The 18,265-nt window shown below is 38.5% G+C and overlaps 1 protein-coding gene across 1 annotated transcript in view; it reads left to right on the top strand.

The window, feature by feature from the left end:
• The window catches only part of BRCC3 (BRCA1/BRCA2-containing complex subunit 3), a 57,787-nt gene that overhangs the window by 25,126 nt on the left and 14,396 nt on the right, over positions 1 to 18,265 (top strand). The window contains exons 6-7 of the mRNA XM_045817391.1: positions 6,869 to 6,957; positions 8,749 to 8,804. Of these exons, the coding sequence (XP_045673347.1) occupies positions 6,869 to 6,957; positions 8,749 to 8,804 (145 nt within the window). The remainder of the gene's footprint in view (positions 1 to 6,868; positions 6,958 to 8,748; positions 8,805 to 18,265) is intronic.

Raw genomic sequence — 18,265 nt, 5'->3', positions numbered from 1 at the left:
TAAAACTCTTGAAGACAAAACACACACACACACACACACACACACACACACACACAGTACAATTAAATACCTAAAGTTGAAGGGCAGAGAACATTTGAAGAATTAACAGTATGAATATATTAGGTCTCTCAGCTAGATCTCAAAATATTTGTGGTAATAAAACTATGGGTAGAACTAAAGAAAAAATAATCTCCTAACTAAGCTGGTGTTCACAATGAATAGATTGCTGTGGATTTCCAGAGCCTAGGGGGCTTCATAGATAGAAAGATATAACTCGTCTCCAAACAGCTGTTCAAGAATTGAGTCAAATGGGCCCTGTAGTAGCAAGCCTTGGTGGGGAAAATGAGTGATGACTAAAAACAGGTTGATTTAAAGTCTGTACAGTAAGTATGTTTAATAGGAAAATAATTCCAAGCTATGTTAAAGAATGACACGTGAGAAGGGGTGGGATTTTTTTCCATTAAAGATAAGGTGGGGAGGGAGAGGGATGTGGCAGTGACGTGTATTTGTGTGTGTGTAACAAACATTTGAATGGTTTTTATGATGAGGTTACTAGTAGAATTAGGTTAAGTTCTAGTGGGTTAAATAAGACAGTGTTTTGAACACATTTTATAGGCTTATTGCATAAATGATTATTCAACAAATATTGGATACCTCTATGGAATAATGCAATCATGATTTCTGCTGTCTTGGAACTTATGATTTGGACTTTATGATTTTGTGGTGAAGAAAAACACAGTACTAAGGTTAAAACAAAGAGTAACAACAATAAAGAAGAAATAGAACATTTGTACCACCAGTTTAAACAGGGTAAACACCTATAAAAATGAAAGCCTCAGGATTAAGAAATAAACACAATAATATATCATTAAAGACAAGCTAGAAACCTAAAAACTTGATCAAAAAGTAGCAGGCTAGATTAAGCTATAAGCTTAATATTAAAGCTATATTAAGCTTTATTTTTCTCCTTAAGCTATAAGGAGAAAATAAAAGCAGCAGTTACATCATTAGCAAAAGGGTGAGAGAAGATAGGTCATTCTGTAATAAAAGGCACAGTAAATAATGAAACTCACAATGTTAAATTATGTTCCCCACCATAGAAATAAAATATACAAAGTTTTCCATGTAAGGAATAGAAAGGAAACTATTCATTCCTTCAAGAGTATAAAGTGAGGGTTTTGTTGTTGTTGTTGTTGTTTTGGGCTAGGGTTTCCAAAGGCAAGGGTAATATAGGTCAAGGAGACACACTAAAACTTTAAAACTTGGAGCAGACTGACAGCTGTCAGAGGGTTGCGGGGGCAGACTGGATGAAAGAAGATGAAGAGATTAGCCAAAGAACATATGCATAGGCCATGGACACAGACACAGTGAGGGCAGAGGGAGGGGAGGGCAAGGTCTGGGTGGAGGTGGGCAAAGGAGGGAAAAATAGGGCACATCTGTAATAGTGTCAGCAATAAAGAAAATAAGAACTAATAAGAACAACTGTACTTGAACAACAATAAAAAAGTGTTTACAAAAAAAAACCTAATAAGAAAACAATGAAAATCAGACTTGCAGAAAAATTGCAAGAATAACATGAAGAACCAGATTCAACAATCGTTAACCTTTTGCCAAATTTGTTTTATTATTTCTCTCTGTATCCCCCCAACACATACATTATCTGAAAGTAACTTATTTTTCAAGAACAAGGATGCTCATGTTCATAAGCACAGTGCAGTTATTAAAGTCAGGAATTCGATATAATTCCCTTTGTAATATACCAAATATATTCAAATTTTGCCATTTATCCCAATTGTTCTTTATAGCAGTTTTTCCTTTCCAGTCCAGGATCCAATCAGATCATGCATGGCATTTAGTTTTGTGCCATTTTAGTCTCAAATCAGGGCTTTTTCTCATTCTGAAAATTCTGAACTCCTCACTTCCTCCTTTACTTTCAGCAGACAACACCCTACTTTAATAGAGGAAACAGAAATAATTAGAAAGGAATTTTCTCCTTTTTTCTTCACCCACCTACTTATTACTGTACTCATATTCTCCTTTTCTCTCTTGTTACAATAGTGTATCCTTTCTTTTGGCTAATACCCACCCACCCACTCCTGCTCTCAATTTTTGCCTCCCATGTTCTCAAGAACCTTACACTGTTCATTATACTTCTCTCTCTTACATCTGTATCCCTTTCTGCTGTGCTGGATTCTACCCATAATTTATTTGTTCCTTCCACAAATAAGTTAGAGTGTGTGCTATGTGGCTGGCCCTCTTCAAGGTGCTGTGGAGAAGGCAGTGAAGGGGAGAAATAAGGTCTCTACACTCGGGGAGCTTTCAAACATGCTCATACCTCACATGGTGAAGAAAACACAACAAAAAACTTTTCCCAGCCCCACTTCCCCTTCAGGTACATACTGTATTTCTTCTCACCATTCACTCACACTGCATACTCCACTCTAGTCTGGCTTTTTAGCCTATCGCATTGTTGAAGTGGATCTTGCTAAAGTCATCTGTGACATCCATGTTGAAAATCTAATGAACATTTTAAGTCTGTCTTATGTAGCATTTGACATTGAGACTATTCTGTACTTCTTGAAACACTGCCCAAGTAATCGTGAAGAGTGTGTGACTCTTAAGGGAAGAAACTAAGTGAGGCTCAGAGTTGAAATATATTGTCTAAAACCAGACAGCTAAGTGGTAGAACCAGTATCTGAACTGAGGTTTGTATGAATCAGGGTCCTAGGCATTTTTTAGTGTCTTGCTTTGATCCAAGACAGAAGTAATGGCACCTTTGTTGGAGCATGGTAGTGGCTGAGGAGGGAGTGCTATTTATGAAAACAGGAGATGGAGGAAGCATAGGTTTGGTGATAGGGAAAGAGAGTTGAGTTATGTCATCCTCACACAGGTAACTTACCTGAATTTTACCTGTCCATGGTTTGCAAAAGTAAAAGGAAGGTGATTCAAATAATGCAGGCTGTTTCATAAGTCTCATGAGACTTGGCACTATTTTAAAATTAGTCTTATAATTCAGGCTGTTCCTAATTTTGAGACCTGCTAAATTCTTTCATACAGAGTCAGGTAATAGGCACAGCTATAAACAGTGAGGCAGTGACTTAATTTATCACCACAGTTGGTTGGTCAGTTGAGCCTCCCATGACAGACAGATATAGGCTGCAACTTCAATTAAGCAGTTTGGTACAACCAGTCATTTTAACAAATTTATTTTTCCCAAACAAGCATTCTGTTCTAGAGGTTATAAGTCAATACTCCTTAGATTCATTATAAACAATTTTTTGATATTATAATACATTTGTAATGCCTTTCTTAGCAAACAGGATTAGGTGGAAACTCTATTAGGACAAAGTATAGAATAAGTGAAGGCTAAAGTGTAATTTTACTGTAATATAATGGCTATCTCAGGGCTTGCATTGTTTATATTTATTGTTTTTTTTGAGAGGAAAGAGCAGAGAGAGAGCAAAACATCAATTTATTGTTCTACGTACTTGTGCATTTATTGGTTGCTTCTCTATGTGTCCTGATGGGAGATCAAATCCAGAACCTTGACACATTGAGATGATGCTCTAACAAACTAAGCTACCCAGCTAGGGCTTCAGGGTTTGTATTTCTTAAAAAGATTTTATTTATTTATTTGTAGAGAGAGGGGAAAGGAGGGAGAAAGAGAGGGAGAGAAACATCAGTGTGTGGTTGCCTCTTGTGTGCCTCCTACTGGGGACTTGGCCTGCAACCCAGGCATGTGCTCTGACTGGGAATCGAACCAGTGACCCTTTGGTTTGCAGGCCGGCACTCAATCCATTGAGCCACACCACCCAGGGCATGGGTTTGTATTTTTGTAGCATTGTGTATATTGTCTCCCATTCTTTTAAAATTCTTTATTGTCAACTTTGTGGCCTGTGATTTCTGTTTTAGGAAAATTTTTAATCAAGAGTAAATGAAAAAATACTGTTCATACTATTCTACTTTCATACCAGGAAATAGGAAGTGTGACTCTTTTGTCCCTTTAGACTGTTTCACTGTCCTGTACTTCTCATAAATGTGAACATCTCCTCTCAAAATGTGTCTCTAGTGTTTACAAATATTTTTCATGTAATGTCCCTAAATGCAAGTGAACTACAGCATATGGTATTCAGCTGATGAAATAGTGATCTGTTCTAATGATGAAAGAAAAACTGGATAATGCAGTTGCAGAATTTTCTCTTGGGTGGCACTAATTTAGAATAAACTATATCTTACGGATTTGGCATTTAGGAGGTCAGTTAGAAGTAACTAAGATATCTGAGGAAAATAATGTAAAGCAGGGTAAGGGGCATAGGACATGCCTGTGGGGTGGGGGGTGAGGTTTACATTTTAAGTAATATGATTAAGTCTTATGGAGAGGTTAACAGCTGAGCAAAAATGTGAAGGAAGCGAGGGAGTTGGCCATGCACATATCTGGGGGAAGAGTGTTGCAGTCAGAGAGGAATAGCCAGTGCGCCAAGGCCACCGAGGAGGAGTGCCTGCAGTGTATGAGGAAACGCAAGGAGACCAGCGTGGCTGGAGCTGAGTGACAAAGAGGCAGAATGGTAGAAAATGAGGACAAGGTGGTAATGGGTACACCAGGAAATATGTAGGCAATTGTAGGACACTGTGGATTTCTAACTTTTATTCTTAAGTGTGATTGGGAACCATTACAGAGTTTTCAGCAGAGGCATGGCATGATCTGCCTTCACTTTTGGAAGGATTGCTGGATATGGGGTTGAGAACAGACTGTAGGTTGATAGCAGGCTGTTGCAGTGATCCAGATAGAAGTGGTGGTAGCTTTGTTGAATCGTGGTAGTAGTTGAGGTGGTAGTAAGAACTGAGCAAATTCTAGTTATGTCTTGAAGGTAAAACTAACAGGATGGTGAATTGGTTATAGGGTGTGAGAGTGAAAGGAATAAAAAATGTGCACAAGTGTTTTTTTAGCTTGCACACCTGAAAGGATGGAGTTGCTGCTGATTAAGATGGGGAAGCTTTGGGAGGCATTAGATTTTGTGGCGGAAATCAAGTGTTTGCTTTTGGACACGTTGAGTTTCAAATGTTTGTTAGGCAAGTGATACTCACCCAGGCTGGCATTGGTTCATGCGTTGTCTGTGATCAATGAGATAAGGAGCTTAATACTGAACGTAAATCATCTGTGACACTAAGCACATAGTGTCATTTTTTTCCCTTAATACTTTATCAGTAAAGGAAGCAGTGCATTAATCTGCATGCCAGCTCAAGCTCTTGTCTCCTTGTGAACAGGTAACAAATAGTTCATGGACAAGTATTCTGTGTATCACTGTATTCAGACATCCAAGTCAAATTGTCAGGTAGATAATTGATATACAATTCTGGAGTTTCGGGTAGAAGTCTTGGAGTAGAGTTTATTGGGTATGAGTTGGGAATGGCTAGCGTAGAGATGAGGTATGAAGCCACGGAACTGGATGAAATCTGCCAGGGAGCGAGTAGAGCTAGAGAAGAGAGAAGGACTGAAGACTTAGTCCATGGTATGCCAATATTTCGAGAGTGGGAAGAGGGGAAGGATCCAGCAAAAGAGACTGGGAAAGATTAGCAAGGAAGTTAGGATAGATGGGAAGAGTAGGAGTGTGAAGCCAAGTGAAGGCATTTCAAGGGGGAGGCAGTCAGGTAAATTGTAGGACCAAGAGTAGATCATTGGTGATCTTGCCAAAAGCAATTTGGGTGGGATGGTGTGGACAGTAATCCTTTTCAGATTCAGATAATAATTCTTCAACAATGAGGTTGAATGGAAAGAATGCTTACAAAGTACCTTTGATGTTCTAGGCATTGTGCTAAAAAATCTTGCAATTTTTAAAATACAAAACCCTGTGAGAGTAGGGGTGATGCATATCCTTATTTAACTGATGAGGAAATAGGCTTAGAGGTATTAAGATTTTTACCAAGGTTATGTAGCACTACGGAGATCATTCACACAGTGCTTTTCATTTTCAGCAACAGTTTTCAGTATTTCCTTCATATTCATTGCTAGGTACTGTTTGGTCTCGCTCTTTACTTAGAAGACACCAGGGAGAAGTCCCAATCTAGATCAAAAGGTGTAAGTGCAAAAGAATGTTTAGGGACATGCTGCCAAAGTGACATGCATGTCACTTTGAGCATAAGTCAAAGTGAGCATAAGTCACTGGACCACACCATGCACTGCAGTGTTTTGTTATGATACTTGATCTTTTATATCCTTCATATTAACAATGGTCTGAAGACTTCAGATCTTCATATTTTGCTTCTGTGTAGTCTTTCCTAATCTTTTAGTTAATCCTTTCAAATATTGTTATTTGGTACCTGTTTATGATTTCCTTTGCAAAAATTGCATAAGCATATTGTGAAATTTTGTTTCTACTCCTTGGAATGTTGAATTTAATTCTATTGCAGTCACTTTTATACAGTTGTTTCCTCTTAAGAATTTCCTCTGTAATAGTTCTACACTTCATTCTTTATTATCAAGTCTAATGTATTCACTTCCCTAGAAGCTGTCCATCAAGAAGTTTATCCTAGGAAATCTTTTTGTTTCCTTTCAATGCCTTCCTTTTCCTTTGAGTCCCCTAGGAAAAGTTATCGAGTTTGGGGGGCTAATCAAAGTTTTCCATTTTTCTCTCTCTATGCTACACTTCATAGCAGGACTAGTGTTGGGCTAGGCAGTCTACAGTTATTAATAAGTTTCCTTACTTAAGTGCAGGCCTCCCATAGTATTTCTCTAACCTAGTAAAATATTTATGCTTTGACAATCATATTGTCCTGAGAATATATCTCTTTTTTGCCTATAGAATCTGAATCCTGGGAGGATTACATACGACACAGTTTATTGACAGCAGATTTTTATTTTTATTTACAGATGTTCGTACACAAGCCATGTACCAGATGATGGATCAAGGCTTTGTAGGACTTATTTTTTCCTGTTTCATAGAAGATAAAAATACGAAGGTATTGTGTGTGTGCACACATGTGCACATCTATATTGTGTGTGTGTGTGTGTGTATACACGCACAGAATAGAAAAGAATCATTTTGTAATTTTGATAGGGTGGCCAGGGAAGGTTTCAGTGAGAAAGGTCATTGAGTTAGGACCTGAAGAAAATGAGGGAGGAAGTCTTGTGGATTTCTTGGGGGAAGAGTGTTTCAGGCAGAGGAAATAGTCAATGCAAAGACTCTGAAGTGAGTGTGTCATGTTCAGGGGACATCGAAGAAGCCAGTGTGGCTGCAGCAGAGTGAGGAATACTGTGACCATATGTCCCAGTTTTCATCCATTAGTCCCAGTTTTACTCCATTATCCCAGTCTCCTGTTCAGGTAATTCACTTCTTGGAAGTGTCCTGATATGTACCATAATTCATTTGGTCATGCTACATGGAGGTGTGAAAGATAACTAGGGCCAGATCTTGTATGTAAGGCCTTGACTTTGAGTTGAGAAACCACTAGAGCCACAATTTTCCACCTTTTTCATCTCATGGTGCACATAAACTAATTATTAAAATTCTGCAGCACACCAAGAAATATTGTTTTGCCCATCTGAAAAAGAATAGGTATAATTTTGATTCATTCATACTGGACAGCTGTTGTTGTGTTGGCTGTTGTAATTTTTTAATTTGACAATTTAGGGGAAAAGAGGTCAGTGCCCCTGACTAAATAGTCAGGTATTGCATGTTTTAAAAATTCTTGCAGCACACTGCTTGAAAATTGCTAGGCTAGAGAGTGATTTCATATTTTAATGGGATGTTTCTGGTTACTGTGTTAGTAATAGATTAGACAGGAGGTGGGGTTGGGAGCATGGGGAGGGAGGAGGTTATGGAGTCCACAGTATATGTGAAGGCAGTTAGGAGGATATTGGAGTAATTGAGAAAGAGATGATGGAAGTTTGACCAGGGCGGTAGGAGTGGAGGCAAAGAGAAGTGGCCAGATTCTGCATATATTTTGATGGCTAATAATAGTAAAAGGTGCTACCATTTATCACCTGTTGTATGGCACACACTCATTAGGTTTTTTACCTAAGTATGCTCTAACTCTGACAACAAGCCTCTGAGGATTATTATGCATATTTTACGGATGAGCAAACTGAAGCTCAGAGATGTTAAACAACTCGATCAATGGCTGGTTTTGCCTTTCTGTATTTAGAGTACTTCTTTTTGAATTTTATGTTCATGTCAAGAGATTTGGTATGTGTCAGTTCAAACAAAAAAATTACTTTTTAACATTGTAGGTATGAATTTTGCCAAAAATATCAAGTGTGTTCTATCTTTAGTACATTAGTTAGAGTCTCAGAATCTGTGTTAACAATAATTATTCTTCAAGAAATCACTTTTCCACAAACACAGAAGTTCAGTATTTTGAACTTTATACTTCATATGAAATGCTTTTGGTTTTGTAATGATAAATTTATTTGTTGTTATTATAAAACGTTGTTGAAAAAGTTTGTCAGCTTCCAACAAAGCAGTTTGAATACTCTGGTTCTCAGTTTCTTGGTCCTCATGTTTGTGAATAGTTCTCTGCTTTCACGTGAGCAGATACTTGATTTTAGCCATTCCATGTTGGGTTAGTTACATGATACTTCTTACAGAAACTGATTCATGGTATATTCCATGTTTGTAATCTCTTTCAAACTTCCACTTTCAGAGTGGCCTTTGAGTTTTAGGTTAGAGTCTAGTAAATTGCTATACATTTTTCAAAATTAATCCTTCTCTGTGTAACCTTTCTTTTTTCTTATTTATTTATTTTTTGTAGACTGGCCGGGTACTGTACACTTGCTTTCAATCCATTCAGGCCCAGAAGAGCTCAGAGTAAGTATGACAGAGATGCAGGTATGTATTGGTGTGTTAATCTCTAGTCCTGGAACTTGATTGTTTTGTTTCATTTTATTTCTCTCACCGGTAAGACACTGAGAATTCTGTAGTCTACTTATATCCATTAACATCTCTGTAAGGAGTTAGAATCTTTTTAATATCTTGGATATTGGGGACCTAGAGAGCTGGGATCATATAAACAGTCTTTTCATTGCAATTACATCATCACAGCCCAGTCCTGCATTTCCTTTCTTGCAATTATTCTGAACAGAGTTGCAGTGCTGCTTTTTCTTCTTACCGGTGAATTATAAAACAAAGACTGAGGATGCGGAATACTATAGATTTGTATAGACACACTGTTTTTGCTGTTCCATAAACTTGATTTTAGAATTATATTATCACATTCAAATGTTAAATGAGGTTAGTTTTCTCATTTAAAGTCAATTCAACTTAAATTAGAAAATCGTAATATATACTCTATGCTAAGCAGTATGGTAGGCAGTGAGGATGAAAAGATGAAAGCAAAGTTCATTATCTAGTTGGGAAACAGAAGCAAAGACTATCTTAATTTTTTTATAATAATTGTTAATTTATTTTAATAGCATTATAGCATTGCTTGAAATAGTAGTGAACTGGAAAAAAACGGATGTCTGTCAGTAGAGAGTGATTAAGTAAAGTATGCATCCAAATAATGGATTAATGTGTAGTCATTAAAAAATGTGAGGAAGCTTGATAGTAATACAGAAATAGCTCCAAGATACATTTGTTAAATAAAAAAGGTGAGGTACAAGAATATTATATATAGTATGCTACCATTTGTGTAAGAATATGGAGGGAAATATATACATGAATATACCAGTATACTTGCTTATAGATACATAGAACGTATGAAAGGAAACACCATAGGAGAGAGGAAGTGGGAATGAGGAAGTAGGGGGTGTGGAGACTTTATTATCCTTTATATAGCTTTGGGATATCGAACCATACAAAAGTGTTCCTTCATCAAGTAACTTTAATTTCTACAATTTTCATCAAAGTAATGGATGCACATGAATAAAAATATCCAATGGTATGGAAGAACTTAGAATAAACAGTCTCAGTCAAAAGGAACCACTTCTTTCTCCTAATTCTGTTTTTAGTTCTCATGTTATTTTGATATCTCTAAATATACTTTTGATATCCTTTCTTAATTTACTAACTTTAGATAATATCTATTCTTATTATTACATTATCTTGCTCTCACAAATGAAGGTTTACTTGCACTGCCCCATCTTCATTTTGTTTGGGGCACTTTTATTACTACTTTTCATTTTTCTGTTGGTTACTTTTCTAATCTTAAATGAAGTTTACCCTTTTTATTTATTTTATCAACAACAGACAATGGGCAATGTCTTTAGGCTCCCTACTGTTACTTGCAGTTTTACCACAAACCTTTATGTTTTCACAGTTGCAAATAATTGTGTTCTGTGTTGTAAAAATAATTGTGTAAAAATAATCTGTGCTTCATCTACTAGTTGATTCTAAGAGTAGAAAATAAAGCATTTATATTATGATTATGTAAATATTATTCCATGTAAAACCAAGCAGTATAAAGTGATATACTTTGATTCTATTTTCTTTCTTGTATATCTTGCTTTTTCATAAGGTTTTGGAATGGCTTTCCCCTCTTTAATTTTCTGCCTTTATCACCTTACTGAGCTCCAAATTCTTGGGAGTAATATAAAATTCTTTGGATTCCCTGCTTTTCCTAGGATTGTTCCCTGAAACCCTCCTTCTTCCTGCCCTAATCTGGTCTCAGTTGATGTCCTGGCACTTTCCTTCATTATCCTCCTGGGTTGGATCTGTTGTTGTCTGGCTTTCATGTGACCTTTCTTGGTTGACTCTGTCATTTTGCTGTTAAAGACTTCTAGTAACTTCCTAAGAAATGTGCACATTTGAACTAAACCTTCTGAGCCTGTGCTTGTCTGAAAAAAATTATTCTTTATTAATAACCTTAATGGAGAAAGAATTCTATATCAGCATTTTCCCTCTCAGAACCTTAAAGGCATCATTTCATTGTTTTTAAACATCCAGTGTTGTTGATGATTCAACCAGTCCAATTCTTATTCTTTTGTAGGGGACTTTTTTTTCCTTCTCTGACAGCTTTTAAGAACTTCTGTATTCTTGAGGTTGTGAAACTTTCTATGATACAGCTAAGTTGTGGTTATTCTATGATTGAAATTGGCAGATCAGACAGCACTTCTCCTTCAGCTCTGGGAAATTCTCTACTATTGTTATTTTCCTGTATCCCCAGGTAGAACAATCCATAACCTACCTACTACCTGGGAAGAAGAAATACTATTTATAATTCAATCCAATCCCATAATTTAAAGATCCTCCAAGTTTAAATCACTCCGGGGGATAATTTCCCAATCCTTTAGTTGCTTCCCTTTCTCCTGATGTTTGACTCCATAAGATGGCATCTGCAGTGTTGGGGAGGTGATGTAAACAACCTTATGCTGAAGAGAAAGACTTCCTGGTGTTGTGCTGGTTTTAAGAGTCAGGGCAGCAGTCCTTCTATTCATAGTCAGTGCTCACCTTCACTTAGCCAATATACTTTTTTAAAAAAGATTTTATTTATTTATTTTTAGAGTGAGGGGAAGAGAAGCAGAAGGAGAGGGAGAGAAACATCCATGTGTGATTACCTCTCACATGGCCCCAACTGGAGACCTGGCCTGCAACCCAGGCATGTGTCCTGACTGAGAACTGACAACCCTTTGGTTTGCAGGCCAGCACTCAGTCCGCTGAGCCACAACAGCCAGGACCCAATATACTTCTCTGGCATGGACTTCATGCCCCAACATAAAGTGATACATTAACAGCTTCATCTCTCATGACTTTTTCTGTCCATGTCCACTAAATTAGTAGAACAGATGTGTCATGTCCTTTTCTCTATTCTTTTTTAAATGTATTTTATTGATTATGCTATTACAGTTGTCCCATTCCCCCCCTTTATTCCCCTCCACCCTGTACACCCCCTCCCACCCGCATTCCCGCACTTTAGTTCATGTCCACGGGTCATATATATAAGTGCTTTGGCTTCTATATTTCCTATACTATTCTTAATCTCCCTCTGTCTATCTTCTACCTACCATTTATGCTACTTATTCTCTGTACCTTTTCCCCCTCTGTCCCTACCCACTCTCCTGTTGATAACTCTCCATGTGATCTCCATTTCTGTGATTCTGTTCCTATTCTAGCTGTTAGCTTAGTTTGTTTTTGTTTTAGGTTTGGTTGTTAATAACTGTGAGTTTGTTGTCATTTTACACTTCATATTTTTATCTTCTTTTTCTTAGATAAGTCTCTTTAACATTTCATACAATAAGGGCTGGGTGATGATGAACTCCTTTAACTTGACCTTATCTGGGAAGCACTTTGTCTGCCCTTCCATTCTACATGATAGCTTTGCTGGATAGAGTCATCTTGGGTGTAGGTCCTTGCCTTTCATGACTTGGAATACTTCTTTCCAGCCCCGTCTTGCCTGCAAGGTCTCTTTTGAGAAATCAGCTGACAGTCTTATGGGAACTCCTTTGTAGGTAACTGTCTCCTTTTTCTCTTGCTGCTTTTAAGATTCTCTGTTTATCTTTAATCTTGGGTAATGTAATTATGATGTGCTTTGGTGTGTTCCTCCTTGGGTCCAACTTCTTTGGGACTCTCTGAGCTTCTTGGACTTCCTGAAAGTCTGTTTCCTTTGAGAGATTGGGGAAGTTCTCCTTCATTATGTTTTCAAATAAATGTTCGATTTCTTGCTCTTACTTTTCTCCTTCTGGCACCCCTGTGATTCTAATGTTGGAATGTTTAAAGATGTCCTGGAGGTTCCTAAGCTTCTCATGTTTTTGAATTCTTGTTTCTTATCCTGTTCTGGTTGAATGTTTCTGTCTTCCTTCTGGTCCACACCATTGATTTGAGTCCTGGTTTCCTTCCCATCACTGTTGGTTCCCTGTATGTTTTCCTTTATTTCACTTAGCATAGCCTTCATTTTAAAATCTAATTTGCAACCCTATTCAATCAATTCTGTGAGTATCCTGATTACCAGTGTTTTGAACTGTGCATCTGATAGGTTGGCTATCTCTTTATCGCTTAGTTGTATTTTTTCTGGAGCTCTGATCTGTTCTTTCATTTGGGGCTTTTTTTTTTTTTGGTCTCAGTGCACCTGTTATGTAGTAAGGGCAGAGCCTTAGGTGTTCACCAAAGTGGGGTGACCCACATCGCTGTGTTATGACACTGTATGTACGGAAGGGGTTCGAGAGGGAACAATGCCACTTGCTCAGCTCTCTGCCGGCTTTCAGTCACTTCCCCCGCTACCCACAATCAAATTGGACCCTTGTGCTGATTCCTGGGTGGGTGGGTTTGTGTAAATTCTAGGACCCTGTGGGTCTTTCCAATGAACTCTCCTGTGAGGCTGGGAGTTTCTCCCACTGCAGCCTCAACCCCCACAGGTGTTCTCAATCAGAGGTTTGAGGCTTTATTTCCCTGCATCGGAGCTCTGGGTTGTGTAGTCTGTCTTTGCTCCCCAGTTGGTCCTCCCAATTTATCTGCGTGTGAATATGGGACCACCCAGTCTGCAGTCCACCGCCTTGCCCACCCCGATCCTGCAGCTGCTGTCTTGCCAAGAGTACTTTCTGTCTGGCTGCCCGTCTCCACCCCTCCTACCAGTCTGGATGAATATTCCTTCTTTAACTCCTTGGTTGTCAGACTTCTATACAGTTCGATTTCCTGTCAGTTCTGGTTGTTTTTTCTTTTTAAATTTGTTGTTGCCCTTCTTTTGGTTGTGTTAGGAGGCACAATGTGTCTACCTATGCCTCCATGTTGGCTGGAAGTTTGAATGGCCCTTTTAAAAGATACATGTTACTTTTCTCTGTCCCTTGATAATTCCTTCCCCTGTATTTCCTTTCTCTTTCTGGTACTATTAGTCAGATATTAAAGGTCCTAGGTTGACCACAGTGACCCTTTTAAGTCATATTTTCTGTCTCTGTTTTTGTTCTAATTTCTCAGGTATATTGTTGATTTAATCTTCCAATGCATTCATTGAAGGTTTTTTTTTTAAGGTTTCTTTAAAAAAAAAAGATTTTATTTATTTTTTAGAGAGGGAAGGGGGGAGAGAGAGAGGGAGAGAGACAGAGAGAGAGAGAGGGAGGGAGAAAGAAACATCAATACATCAATGTGCAGTTGCTGGGGGCCATGGCCTGCAACCTAGGCATGTGCCCTGACTGGGAATCGAACTTGCGATGTGTGGTTTGCAGCCCGCGCTCAATCCACTGAGCTACGCCAGCCAGGGCTGAAGTTTTTTTAAATATATTTTATTGATTATGCTATTACAGTTGCCTCATTTCCCCCCTTTATTCCCCTCCACTCTGTACACCCCCTGCCACCTGCATTCCCTCCCTTTAGTTCATGTCCTTGGGGAGTACATACAAGTTCTTTGGCTTCTCTGTTTCCTATACTATTCTTAACCCCCCTTTCTATTTTCTACCTACCATTTATGCTACTTATTCCCTGTACCTTATCCTCCTTTCTCCTTCTCCTTCTCCTCCTCCCCCTCCCCTGTTGGTAACCCTCCATGTGATCTCCATTTCTGATTCTGTTCCTGTTCCAGTTGTTTCCTAAGTTTGATTTTTTTTTTTGGCCTTTTTTTTAGGTTTGGTTGTTGATAGTTGTGAGTTTGTTGTCATTTTACAGTTCATATATTTGATTTTCTTTTTCTTAGATAAGTCTCTTTAACATTTCATATAATAAGGGCTTGATGATGATAAACTCCTTTAACTTGACCTTATCTGGCAAGCACTTGATCTGCCCTTCCTTTCTAAAGGAAAGCTTTGCTGGACAGAGTAATCTCAGATGTAGGTCCTTGTCTTTCATGACTTGGAATACTTCTTTCCAGCCCCTTCTTGCCTGTAAGGTTTCTTTTGAGAAATCAGCTGGTAGGCTTATGGGAATTCCTTTGCAGGCAACGGTCTCCTTTCCTCTTGCAGCTTTTAAGATTCTTTCCTTATGTTTCATTGTGGGTAATATAATTATGATGTGCCTTTGTGTGTGCTTCCTTGGGTCCAACTTCCTTGGGACTCTCTGAGCCTCCTGGACTTCCTGGAAGTCTAATTCCTCCATGAGATTGGGGAAATTCTTCATTATTTGTTCAAATAAGTTTTCAATTTCTTGCTGTTGTTCTTCTCCTTCTATCACCTGTATGATTTGGATGTTGGAACGTTTAAAGTTGTCCTGGAGGTTCCTAGGCCTCTCTTCATATTTTTGAATTCTTGTTTCTTCATTCTGTTCTGGTTGAATGTTTATTTCTTCCTTCTGCTCCAAACCATTGATTTGAGTCTGTATTTCCTTCCCTTCACTGCTGGTTCCCTGTACATTTTCCTTTATTTTACTTTTCATAGCCTTCACTTTCTCCTCTATTTTGGGACCATACTCAACCGTTTCTGTGAGCATCCCAATTACCAGTGTTTTGAACTGTGCATCTGATAGGTTGACTATCTCTTTGTTGCTTAGTTGTATTTTTTCTGGAGCTTTGATCTGTTCTTTCATTTGGGCTATATATTTTTTGTCTCATCCCACATGTTTTGTAGTAAGGGCAGAGTCTTAGGTATTCCCCAGGGTGGAGCAAGCCATGTAGCTGTGTTGTGGCACTGTATGTAGGGGAGGGGTCAGACAGGGAACAGTACAGCTTGCTTGGCTCTTGGTTGGCTTTCAGTCACTTCCCCGGCTACACACAAGCAAATTGGGCCCTTTTGTTGCTGATTCCTGGGTGGGTGGTTTTGTGTATGTTCTAGGACCCTGTGGGTCTCTCCAATGAACTCTCCTTTGAGGCTGGGAGTTTCTCCTGGCACCTTAAGCCCCACAGGTGTTTTCAGTCAGAGTCTTTGAAGCTTTATTTCCCTGCTTTGGAACCCTGGGTTATGTGGTCTGTCTGGCTTCTCAGTTGTTCCTCCTGATTTATCTGCATGCAAATATGGAATGCCTGCTCCTTTAGCTGCTGCCTCACCTGGTCTGCCAGGTGCCACTGCCCTCACCCTGGTCTTCCAGCCACTGCCTTGCCGTGAGTCCTGACCACCCTAGCTGCCCATCTCTGCCCCTCCTACCAGTCTGGGTGAATGTTTCTTCTTTAACTCCTTGGTTTTCGGACTTCCATACATTTTGATTTTCTGACAGTTCTTGTTGTTTTTTGTTTTAAAATTTGTTGTTCTTCTTTTAGTTGTTGAGGAAGCAGTGTATCTATCTACACCTCCATTTTGGCGGGAAGTCCACTGTTGTCTCAATTTTTCCCAGTTTGCCCCCTTCCACCAAGCCCGTCCCCCACCCCAGGTCAGTTCTCACCATTGTGCATGTCCACTGTGCATGTCAGTCCTCACCATTCATATATGTTCTTTGACTAATCCTTTCACATTCTTTTAACCAGTCCCTGCCCAAACCCTCCCCTCTTACAGCTGTCAGTCTGTTCCATGTTTCTATGTCTCTGGTCCTATTTTTCTGGTTAGCTTATTTTGTTCATTAGATTCCACTTATAAGTAAGATCATATGGTATTTATCTTTCACCAGCTAGCTTATTTCACTTAGCTTAATAGTCTCCAGTTCCATCCATGCTGTCACAAAGGCTACAAATTCCTTCTTTTTTTACTGCTGAGTAGTATTCCATTGTGTAAATGTTCCAGTTTTTAATCCACTCATCTACTGATGGGCACTTAGGCTGTTTCCAAATCTTGGCTATTTGTAAATAGCACTGCTATGAACATATATTCTTTTGAATTGGTGTTTTGGGATTCTTAGGGTATATTCCCAGCAATGGAATTGCTACGTCAAAAGCCAGTTCCATTTTTAATTTTTTGAGGAAATTTCATATTGTTTTCCATATATGTACTAGGGTTTCCTTTTCTTCACATCCTCTCCAGTGCTTGTTTGTTGATTATTGATGGCCATTTTGGCAGGTGTGAGATGATATCTCAGTGTGGTTTTAATATGCATCTCTGTGATTGTTAGTGATGTTGAGCATTTTTTCTTGAGTCCCTGGGACATCTGTATGTCCTTCTTGGAGAAGTGTCCATTTAGGTCCTTTGACCATTTTTTTTGTTGTTGGATTGTTTGTCTTCCTGGTGTTGTCATGTAAGTACTTTATAAATTTTGCAGATCAAACCCTTGTCCTATATATCATTGGGAAATATGTTCTACCATATAGTGGGTTCCGTTTTCATTTGTATGATGGTTTCTTTAGCTGTACAGAAGTGTTTTAATTTGATGTAGTCCCATTTGTTTATTTTTTCTTTTGTTTCTTTTGCCCTAGGAGATATAGCACCAAAAATGTTGCTATATGAGATATCTGAAATTTTACTGCCTATGATTTCCTCTAGGATTTTTATGGCATTGTGACGTATAGTTTATTCTGGTATAGTCTTTGTCCCTTTTAAGTTTTTGACTTAGTCCATTTTGTTTGCTTTGGTACAGATAGCCCTGCTTTCTTTTGGTTATTATTTACGTAGAATATCTTTTTCCATATTTTCAGCCTAATTGTAACCTTACACATACAATTAGTTTCTTTTTTTAAATTTTTTAAAAGATTTTATTTACTTATTTTTTTAAAGATTTGTTTATTTTTAGAGGGGAAGGGAGGGAGATAGACAGAGAGAGAGAAACATCAATGTGCGGTTGCTGGGGTGTTATGGCCTGCAACCCAGGCATGTACCCTGGCTGGGAATCGAACCTGGGACACTTTGGTTCCCCGTCCGCGCTCAATCCACTGAGCTACGCCAGCCAGGGCTAAAATTAGTTTCTTATAGACAGAATTTAGTTGGGGCTTATCTTTTTTAAGTTACATTTTATTGATTACGCTATTACAGTTGTCCCAATTTTTCTCCTTTGCCATCCTCCAACTAGCACCTCCCGCTCCCTCAGGGAATCCCCCCGCCTTTGTTCATGTCCATGGGTCATTTGTATAAGTTCTTTGGTTATTCCATTTCCTATACTGTACTTTATATCTCTGTGGTCATTCTGTAACTACCTATTTGGACTTCTTAATTCCTTCACTTCTTCACCTATTCCCCCACACCTCTCTCCCATCTGGCAACCATCAAAACACTGTCTGTATCCATGACTCTGTTTTTCTTGCTTGCTTAGTTTGTTTTTAGATTCAATTGTTCATAGATTTGTATTGTTTGCCATTTTATTCTTCATAGTTTTGATCATCTTATTTCTCGTGTGTGTGTGTGTGTGTGTGTGTGTGTGTGTTCTTGTCTGCGAAGCTCTTTATGTGCCCTTTGATTCTAAATGATAGCTTTGCTAGGTAGAGCAATTGTGGCTGTAGGTCCCTACTTTTCATGACTTTGAATATTTCTTGCCAATCCCTTGTAGCCCGCAAAGTTTATTTTGAGAAATCATTTGACAGTCTTATGGGATTTCCCCAGTAGATAACTAACTTATTTTGT

Source organism: Phyllostomus hastatus, unplaced genomic scaffold (genome assembly GCF_019186645.2).
Source record: "Phyllostomus hastatus isolate PE091 unplaced genomic scaffold, TTU_PhHast_1.1 phas_scaffold_255, whole genome shotgun sequence".
Taxonomy (NCBI): Eukaryota; Metazoa; Chordata; class Mammalia; order Chiroptera; family Phyllostomidae; genus Phyllostomus; species Phyllostomus hastatus.
The sequence above is the reverse complement of the archived record's forward strand: the minus strand, read 5'-3'. Positions and strand labels throughout refer to the sequence as shown.